Raw genomic sequence first — 10,471 nt, forward strand, 5'->3', positions numbered from 1 at the left:
TGCCGAGCACGGCTGGACGTGAGCACAGCTTGCACGCAGCGGAGCCACAGCCCGACACGACATCGCTCACGGCAGTGCTTCCCCCCGGGGGGAAAGGCAGGGTGGAGTTGCATCTTCTGCACCAACTGCATCAGAGACGCTTTCCTAAACAACTGCTCTTTTATTTCTGTCCAGAGGCGACGAAAGTCTACGAGGTGCAGCTCTGGCTTCAGACCCACGTGGCTAACCCTCTCTCTCTCCTGCCAAAATGTATGCCACCGCCTCCTTGTTGCACGCTGTCTTAGACGTCCTCTGCAAATCTGGAATCACCTTTTCCATCCTGAGGTCATGCCCACTGCCGCCGTCAGAGCAGCCGACGGCCCTGCTTGGGGTCTGGCCATAAGCAACTCCTCCTCCTCGGGGGTCACCGGGGCTGGGGCAAGCAGCCGCCCTGGCCGAGCTGCAGCCTCGCCACCACGCTTCCCTCGAGCGGCACCGGCCACGCCATCAGTAGCTGCACGGGGAGAAGACACTGATTCCGCAGCAGTCATTAATGAGACTTCTGCACGCACAGCCTGGCAGACAAAATGTCCGTAACGAAGCTAAGCAGCTATGACTCAGTTGCCTCGCGTACTACCAAGGGGAGGAAGAGGAAAGTCACATCGTGTTAGAGCGTAGACGTGCATTGCACTAACCAGATGCCCAGTACATTCAGCTTCCTCCCTGCCAAGGCTTCATGTGGGCAGTGCACTGAGCGCTGCAAAGGATAGCGATTACGAGTCATTTCACACCCTAATCTTTCCTTGTGCCTTTGACTATTTTTAAAATGCCGTCTCAATGGCGTGATTAGCCCCTTGGCCCTGTCTGTTTGCTTTTTGAGTCATATGGGGTATGCAAGCGGCGATTTATGCCAAAAAGCAGTCGTGCTCCGTGCACGACTCTCGTATCTTGCTCTGAGTCCGTGTTTCTGGGTGTACCACTCCTCGGAAACACCCGTCCCAGCAACGCTGCACTGGCTGGAGGGGCGGTACAACCTGTAGTGGGTAAGCCTGCAGCCCATTTGGGGAAAGGTCCGGCAACAATTCATGCGTGGTTATTCCCCGTGCCTGGCTGGGGCCTCAGATAATTGGGTGCATTATTGCCCTTGGATTCATTGATGTCCCAGGGGTTTTTTCTTCCCCCCTGCCCTCCTGCCTACATTCCCCACGTCAGCATCCGGGGTTTGCGCTAGTCGCCACCTCCATCACGACAACCTTCCCTTTGTTCTTGCTAGACCTCAATGACCTCCCTTATCCCAGGCTAGAGCCATAAACGCAGCCCTCCACAGCTCCGGCATTAACCACTGCGCGTCTGGTCTGGTGATAGGCTTCTTCCACAAGTGCTTTAACACCATCCCACTCGGGCAGGCAGTTAGCAAACTCCGCTAGGCTGGGATATTGTTCGGGGGGGAGGGGATGCCTCTTCTTTTATACGGATGCTCTGCTCACTTTTCCAGTTGTTTTGCTGTCCTGTTTCATAAATTCTCCTGTAATCTCACTGGAAGCTGCTCTGAGCTTTTTTAGAGGGGGAGGGAGGCATATCGATTGCATAAATAAAAAAATAGTAAGACTTTTGGGTTATGCAGGCGGAGACTTTCCTTTCTCCCGAGCTTCAAATTTTAATTTCTGTAATGTCTGACTGCAGTTTTGTAGCAGAACCAGGACCTCCGTGGCTGGGCTCCTTACTTCCTCCCACTCACCTGCATTCAATAGACAAATGGCTCTTAACCTCTCTTCAAGATCCCTGTCCTGGCTTCCAAGAGAACAATAAACACATTAGTCAAATGAACTTCCCAGCTAATTGAGGATTTGAGCACCTTAACACATCCTGTTTCACAGGGTTTGTTCCTGATCCGCATTCGAAGCCATCCATTCTTAAGCAAAATGCAGATTATCTAAAAATGGGGAGTGTGATTGTGTATCCACATAGTGATTGTGTATCCACATTGTGCTGGTTAAGCGTCCCCCCCAGGCAGGCCTTCTCCACATCCTTAACAATGCGGCTGCCTCTGTCTACCTCATTCCTGAATCCACAAGCTGGGGTAGGGCTGCCCGTAGGACCCAAGCAACATCACTTGAATCCACAGGTGGACTGTCGTGGGCAATCCCTTGCAGCGGAGGATCATTGTTTGCCATGACTGCCTTAGCTGTGTGTCCAACCATGGCTGGCGAGGCAGAGCTGGGATCTGTTGCAACTGGGGCACGTGTTTGCATGCCGGGCGGGTGGTGCTGGATTCTTGATTTGGTCCATGACACGCTGTTTCTGCCGTTGCTGCTTTTCCATCTCCTGTTGCCATCGTGAGGTTTCAAAGTACCGAGATCCCTTCCTCCATTTGGGGTGGTCCTGGGCGATCGTCTCCCACGAGCTGATGTCGATGCTGCATTTTTTTTCAAGTTGACCTTGAGGATGTCCTTGAAGCACTTTCTCTGCTCTCCTTTCGCGCGTACGCCTAGACTGAGCTAGGAAAATGAAACTCTGTATGAAGAACAGATGGTCGGAAGACAAGACGAAGGAGATTCAACACCTTGCTAACATCCACAACATGCACAGGTTTTTTCAGTGCCACCAGAGCCATCTACGGTCCGAGCACTCGGGGACCAACCCCCTTGAGACCTAAGGATGCTGGAGAAATGATCAAGGAAAGGGGAACCATCAATGCCCGTCGGAAGGAGCATTTTGAAAGTGGACTGCAGCCATTTGTCTGCATGGATGCAAATGTTACCAGGGTCCCCAAGGCCCAAGGTCTTGGCCATTGCCTGGACCGAATGAGGGGAGCACTGGAAGGTCTCAGTGAAATGTTGAGACCCTGTCACCCTCTCAGTCATGAACACCTTCACCTTCTTCCCAGGTCCTCCCCTCTTCACTGTCAATAATGCACAGATGTCGGGAGGAGCCACATAGACACATGCCCTGTAACGCGTTCCCCCATGGAGGGTGCCCAGTTTCAGGTAGGAGGTTAACCCTCATCTCACTCCGTGCAGCGCCACGTTACAGCTCTCCTGCTAGGCACTTGTAATCTTTATCTCCTGCACCTGCTATTCAAGCGGCCCGTTTTTCTCCTGGCTCTCCTGGTGCTGTTTGGAGACCCTCGTTCGCGCCCCCAGTGATCCCGGCAGCAGGGCGTCTTTTCTGACATACCTTTTTGTTATCCTCAGCTCAGGTTTCCCACTCTGGGCTGAGCCTGGCCCAGCGCGCCTCTCCAGTCTCACCCTTCTTGGTGTGTTCCTCTGTAGTGGGTGCCCATCAGAAATGCCATCCTGGGGCTGCCTAGTCCAGTATCCTGTTCCTCACACCAGTGCTAAAGGGAAGAATAGCTATTCAGGGCTTGTACAGACAGATCTGTCCCCTGCCCCTCTTCCCTCTAGCTTCTAGCAGCCTAAATTTGGAGGTTACGGCCCTAGGATCACCAGAGACCTACCCAGCCGAGTCAGGGTTTCTTCCCTTGTCCGGAGAGGATGATCCCCAGGCCAGAGAGCTTTGCAAAGCTTCTCTGATCGTCCCTTCAGGCTCACCCAGGGACGCCAAATTACCCTCAAGTGGCTGCTGGCGGCTGTAGCCAGCCAGTACCTCAATGGCCAGACCCTTCCTGCTGCCCCAAATTGGGAGGTGCTCCCAGGGATTCAGTCTGAGGGGGGCTCAGCGGGGTCCGTTTTACTGAATGAGCTCAGGGGATAGAGTATGGTTTGCCCCAAATTTGTTCCAGCTTCCCTGGCAGCGATGCCAAATCAGCCCAGTTCACAAGCCATGTGCCCCAGCCCCACCACCTTTGCTGGACTCTCTCCAACTTGCCCACATCCTTTCTGTAGCGGGGGCCCTCTCCCCGCCACGGGAGGATGGGGTCAGAGTGTGGCAGCAATTTCCAGAGACACTCGCTGCAACGTCCCCTCGCCCGACACCTCCCCGAGGAGCTGTGTTAGGCAGCAGTGGAGCCCCCCCCAATGCAGGGCTATTGCAAGAGCCGGAGGCCTTGCTAGCACCCTGCAAGATAACGCTGCCTCACATTGCAGACACGCTACGTGACTGCAATGCTGCTCGCTCCACTCGTGCTGGCAGGGGAGCACGTCTCTGCTGCAGGGAGTGGTACAACAGGGAAGACCCCTCGAGCGGCTGCATCCAAGACAAGCGAGTGGACCCCAGGACGGAGGTGATTGCCGACCCTGCAGGTTTGAATGGCGACAGCCCACAACAGCTGCCAGGCTAAGCAGCGGAGAGACCCAGGCAGGTTGTTCGCAGCTTGCAGGGACAATCTGCTTCACCCCTGGAAAGTGCTGCCAGGGGCACAGGACAGGAAGGGGTGTGAGTCCGGTGCTGCGTGTTTGCAGGCAAAAAGTGCCAGCAGCCAGGGCAGTGGGTGTGCTGAATTAATTCAATTAACCGATTGCTGCCTGGTGCTGGTTGCAAGGAGCCTGGCTATCCCCAGCTGCCCGTTACCCGCCTGGGATAAGCCGACCTCTCCACTGTCCTTCAGCTACTCTGCAGGACAGATGAGTCTCTGTCTGGCCCCGGCTCCAGCCTGAATCCGTCTAGTTCTGGCTTCCGGACCGCCAGCGTCTTGCTCCTGGCCCCGGTCCAGGCGGCTGGCTCGGGGATAGTCCGTGTCCTGGTACTGCGCAGCTACCGCCAGCTGCTCCACGCTCCCCGGCTAGCGACACCGCTAGCCCTTACAGACCGCAGCCTCCCCTTCCACTTGCCCCTGCCCCCTCCCTCGAGTCAAGCCCCAGCCCCGATCTCTGCCACCCAGTCACTTATCCATCCTCCTGTCCCTCCTCATCTCTCCCATCCTGAGAATGGGCAAGCCCATGGGGAGCTGTGGTCACCGGTCCTCACCTGCCGAGAGTCCAGCCACCCTGGACTGCATGTGTCAAATCTTATCTTACAGACTCTTTTGGGGACTTCACTTTACAACCAAACCTGGCTCTAGGCTGGAGGGGCTTCCACTATGCAAATATAAGAGGATGATGATGATGAAACTCCATGCAATGAAGAGCACAGGGACCTGGAAACCAGATGGTGACCCCACCTTTCCAGGCTGGTAGCCCTTGCTCCCATCATGTCTCTCCTGGAAAGCCGTGGAGCCAGGCAGGTTAGAAACTGCTCTATTTCTGAGCTATCAGATGCATTATGAACTCATCCATCCTCCAGGGAGTTTAAAACTATCTGATACCTTTTCCCCCCACCCTTTAATTAGTTCAAAAAACCTTCCAAAATGGAATCCGATTGCAAAGAGATCCCTCCGTCCGCAACGAGGTATTTCAGAGACGTGTGACTGCGGTGAAGGATGCAGCAGGTTGGTTTGGCACCTGGGGATGTTTATGCTGCTCTCGTATGGCTGATCGTCCCTTTATTACCGTGCATTTTCCGTATGACAGGAGTTAAGAGACCGCGACGTGCCAGTGACTCATCGCAGTAGATCTGCTCGCTCAGATTCATACAAAGGATTGCCGATATTACTCGCGGATGGCGGATGCAGACCAAAGGGACTGACAGTCAACGGGACTATTATTCAGGGCATTTTGGAAATGCTCCTCAAAGCACTTGTGGCATCTATGGGCTCCTGGACATGTATTCAGACACTCATGATGCCTGGGGATCGGACAGCTTCAGGATGTCACAAAGGAAAAATTCATCCTTTTAAAGGTGCCTGGCTGATGAAGACAGAGCGGGTTCACTTCCAACCTGGATGTCTAATAGAGGCCAGCGACCTCAACATTAAAAAGAGCAGATGCATGCCGTTCATTTACACGGACATTTCCCCCCTTTAAAGGGCACCTGACCAGGCCAGGAGCTGAGAAGCCTGGATGACAGGCCACCCACTGAGAGACATGCTGAAAATTAGCATCAGTTGATCTGAGCAAGAAACAGCGTCCTTTCAAGAATGAGCAAAGGATGGACTGACTGGAGGACAGCAAGCAGCCCCGTGTGCATGGTGACTACCAGGTCCTTTCCTCCCATGGTGGGAATTTACTTAACCATGTAGAAACCATCCCGGACTGTGTCCCCGTCTGTCACACAGCAGCACAGCTTCGCTCGCTGGCTCGGACGTGGTTGTTCTGCTAGGCTGCTGTGACACTGTTGGGGATGAAGTTGGAGTGGTGTCCAAAGCACCACCTGCAGCCGTGTATACCCCGACCTGAGCCCCAGTGACTCCCCCGGGCACCCCCAGGTTGATTTGCAGCTGGAAGTGCCTCTTGCACTCGGCAGGTATCAGAGCACCTCTCCGCATTGCAACAGCTGGAGCATGCTCATGGGTGGATCCAGGATTTTGACAAGGGAGGTGCATAGCTTGTGGTGCATATAATGCAATGCACATTTTTCTCCCCTTAAAAAGAACTGAGATGCTTTACTAATGGGCTAGGGGCCTTGGGTTGTATTATTCAGTTTAAAATCAAAGCAAAAACAAATACAACTTTATTGGACTGTTCATTAAACTGTTGTGTGTAAAGAACACATCAAACAGGGCAAGCGAACCAGAAGATGCAGTTTAGTTTTGTTAGTCCTGTAGTTATTTGATTTCAATGTATGTCTCTCTTTTAGATTCATAAAACTAAATCAGGCCTTCTTCAGCATCTTGGCAGTACATCCAATGCTTCACTGAAAGTTATCTGCACCTGAGTGAATATTCACCTGAGTTAATCATAGAAAAAGGAGAGACAGCTGTTAACACCTGCGGAGTGAAGAGTTTAGAAGGAGTTGGGTGGATTATGATGAGCCAGGATGTCAGGGCCGCCTGACTAGAAATGCTAGTGCCAAGCAGTTTGTTTTAAACTCTGGGTGGAGCTGGAGACAAAAGGGGGGTGATACTGCACCACTGCTCCCCTGGCTCTGCCCCGGCTGTGCCGAGTCCAGCCTGGTCTGGGAAGCCGTGCGCACACGTGGGGCAGGTGCACAGTGCCGGCCCCTGTGCACCAAAGTCCCTCTTCTCTGGAGCTGTTCCCCTTGCTGCCACCCCCTTCTTCCCAGCTCAGGGTGCTCTCCTCGCTGTCAAGCTTGCATAGCATCTTCCAGGGTCTCCTTCTTGTCTTGTCGCTGGCTGGGATCGCAGAAGAGGCCAGAGGGTTATTCATCCGCTGCCCCATCCATTCACCCCCCACCCCCAACTCCACCAGCTCCCTAACAGGCAGACGGCAGCGGGAAGCACAGAGCCTACAACTCTGCCCCCAGATAGACAACCTAGACCCTAAGATACCACGGGATCCTTCAAATGTCCTTTGCAAAGAGGCTTAGGAACATCTCTGCACTGGAAGGAGGGATCCAGCTGAGCTCCACACAGCCAGGGAAAGGCTGGCCAGGACGGGGATGAGCTGTAGGAAGGCAATGAGGTTGCCCCAACCAGGCAGATGGCTGTCTGGACTTAGCCAACACAGTGCAGAGGGAAACCAGAGCAGACCAGAGGTCATGGAGCAGCTGGTTAGCTCCGAGCGCAGCCCCCACTGCTGTCTGCACAACGGGAACGGAGGCCAAGTGAGTTGGCCAAGGCCACACACGACATCTGTGGCAGAGCAGGGAACCAAACTGCCCCAGGGAGCTCGCAGTCTAACCCGACGGGCCACGCGTGCATGGCTAGCTGGATCCCCAGCTTGCACTGCTCGGGATGCTGGAGACACCAGGAAGGAGGGGAGAGGCAGGGCAGCCTGGCGGCCAGGTACCACACACCCCACAGCACGTGGCAGACAGCCATCCCACGTTTCCGGCTCTGGCCCCATGTCAAAACAGTGAGTCACTTCCCTCCAGAGGGTGGGTGAGGGCTCGGGGTCACCCCAGGTGCCCACCAGCCGGCCCAGGGTCCAGCAGGTCGTGGAGGGGGCTGGCGTGGGCGGCGTGGCTCTTTTGGTGGTAGCGGAGGGAGCGCTTGTAGCGGAAGCTCTTGGAGCAGTGGGGGCAGGTGTAGGGGTGCTCTCCGGCGTGCACGCGCTGGTGCTCCACCAGGTACTGCTTGCGGGTGAAGCGCTTCTCGCACTGCGTGCACTTGTAGGGGCGCTCGCCCGTGTGGGTGCGCTGGTGCCGCAGCAGGTGGGAGGGGCAGCTGAAGCGCTGCCCGCACTGCAAGCACTGGAAGGCGCCAGCGCCTTGGCTCCTCGGTTTGCACGGGCCCCGCGCCGGGCTCCCCTTCTGCAGCGGGCTCCGGCCGCAGCCCCCGCCGTGAGACCGCAGGTGCTTGCGCAGGCTGGACTTGTGGCAGAAGCGCCGTTCGCACTCGGGGCACGAGTAGGGATTCCCTGCCGCTGGGTGGGCGCGGGGGCTGTGCCGGGGTGGGGTGCTCTCGGCCGGCAGCACTGGGAGGGGGCCCTCCGCCCCACGGTCTCGCGGCTGCAGGGCCACGAGCTGATACAGCAGCATTGGGTTGGCATCTGGGAAGTCCAGCGCGGGAGCAGCCGGCTTCCCCGGGCCGTGCCCAAGCATCTCTGTTCCTGGGCTGTCCAGACTCTCATGCTGCAACATCTCCTGCTCCGGGCACTGGAAAGCCTCGGCCGCCAGCAATGTCCTCTGCAGCTCCAGGCTTCTGGGCTGCTCCTCTTCCGCTTCGATCACCACTGGAAGGAGAGGGGAGCTGAGCAGCAGTGGTTTGGCAGGCAGGTCCCCCCGGCCCAGCACCCAGGGCTTGGGACGCCGGCACTGTGGTCCCCAGCTCCTTCAGCAGCCAACCTCTGGGCCTCAAAGCTGTTCCCGTTTAGCGTGCTGCTTTTCCACCCCCTCTCCCCGCTCTGTGATGCTGAGGGACTTCCTCCTGCCCCGCGTGCCCCCAGACCGCAGCAGTTTCAGTAACTCACCTGTGCTGGGCTCCACGGGGACCTCCCCGTCCACCTGCTCCCCGATGCACGGCGTCTCCCCTCGCTCGATCCGGGACAACAGGTCGGGCTTGGAGATGGCGTAGTCTGTGCGAGGGAAATGACAGGCACTTAGGGCCTGATCCTGGACCGAGAGGCCTCCTACCACCCCTGGCCTGACTCTCTGAGCAGCTGCTAAAGCAAAAACCTGGTATGTTTGTGCTGCTTCCTCTGTCCCTGGGCTGTCCTTTCCTCTGTCTCCACGCTCTGATGATGGCGTGCTACCAACCTGGACTAGCAGATCTGCAGGGATTCGAGCAGCGGGCAATAGGACCACCCCTAGATGCACTATAGGTGGGATGGGACCTGACTCCGGCTGCCGGGGATGGGAGGCAAAGAGATGCCGTCTCCACGCTGGAGGCAACAGGGAAAAGGGGCTGGATGTATCAGCCTGACAGCCCCGGAGACCGGAGGTGTCGCTACCCCTCGCTGGCGGGGCTCATCCCTGCCCTCCAGCCTCTCTGCTGCAACAACCCCCCTGCACCGTGTTGGCTGCGGCTGGTGGCTGCACTGGTGCTGCGGCTGCTCAGTGCAATAGGAGATGAGGACCCCCGCTCCCGGCCTGCCCCCCGCCAGCGAGAGGGGCTGTCCTGTGTCTGGGACCTCAGCAAGCCCTGGGCACAGAAAGGCAAAGGCAGGAAAATACCCCTTGCCCAAGTGGTTCCTAGACGTCTCTCAGGGAAAAGCCCTCACCCAGCGAGACCAGGGTCTCATAGTTGCCCTTCATCACGTTCTTGTACAGCTCCTTCTGCCAGCCGGCCAGGCTCTCCCACTCCTCCTCGCTGAAGTAGACCGACACGTCGTCGAACGTCACCGGCACCTGCAAGCACGAACATCACATGCTCAGCGCTCTTCGCTGCCGGACCGGAGCATCTCCCACGCCAGCTCACAACACATACAGGCATCTGAACTGCCACGGGCTGGGTCCATCCTGTCCCGTCTCCCGTGTCACAGGGGCAGAGAGCGGATGCTGGAAGGGAGGACCAAAGGCAAGGAGACTGGTGGGCTGGGAGGAAACCCAGCAGAAATAAGCACAGCAAGTCAGAGCAGGGGGCTGTGTGTTGGGAATGAGATAGGCACACAGGGGTGTTTCCAGTCAAGTCCGGAGCTCCAAGGACAACCAGATAACGAGAAATTTGGAGGGTCACAAAGAGCGAGAACGAAACGTTCATATCTAGCGACAGCTGATCTGCTGAAGCCGGCCGGCCTGGGACAGCACAAATCCCCCTGGCTAGTCCAGCCACGGGTATGCCCAGCAATGCTTGTTGCCATAAGCCCTGCGGTCATTAATAAAGGTCGTAACACTGCTGCCAAGCAGCTAGTTGGTATTTTGTGACAGTACCTGACAACGCTCCCTTAAAGCTGTGATTCTAACCAGGGGGCCGCAGCACCCCGGGGAGCCCTGAGATCCTTTCAAGGGTGCCACGGGGTGCTAGGCCACGTCAGCACTGCGAGCTGTGCAAACAGGATAGTTTCATAGTAGCTGGGGTCAGGAGGAACCTGGACAGATCATCTAGCCTGACCCCCTGCCACAGACAGGAATGAATGCTGGGGGCACAAGACCCCAGACAGGTGATCATCCACCTCCTCTTGAATTTGCCCAAAGCAGGGGGGAGGGCCAATTTCAT

At 56.6% G+C, this 10,471-nt stretch overlaps 1 protein-coding gene across 1 annotated transcript in view; it reads right to left on the bottom strand.

Annotated features, from left to right (window-relative positions):
• Window positions 1-6,378: 6,378 nt before the first annotated feature.
• LOC106722820 (zinc finger protein 398-like) overlaps window positions 6,379-10,471 on the bottom strand; it is a 5,820-nt gene continuing 1,727 nt past the window's right edge. Inside the window, exons 2-4 of the mRNA XM_014525110.2 lie at window positions 9,537-9,663; window positions 8,787-8,891; window positions 6,379-8,549 (exon numbers count right to left, since the gene is read on the bottom strand). Of these exons, the coding sequence (XP_014380596.1) occupies window positions 7,771-8,549; window positions 8,787-8,891; window positions 9,537-9,663 (1,011 nt within the window). The 3' untranslated portion in view covers window positions 6,379-7,770. The remainder of the gene's footprint in view (window positions 8,550-8,786; window positions 8,892-9,536; window positions 9,664-10,471) is intronic.

The sequence above is a fragment of the Alligator sinensis genome, unplaced genomic scaffold (assembly GCF_000455745.1).
Source record: "Alligator sinensis unplaced genomic scaffold, ASM45574v1 scaffold524_1, whole genome shotgun sequence".
NCBI classification, from domain to species: Eukaryota; Metazoa; Chordata; order Crocodylia; family Alligatoridae; genus Alligator; species Alligator sinensis.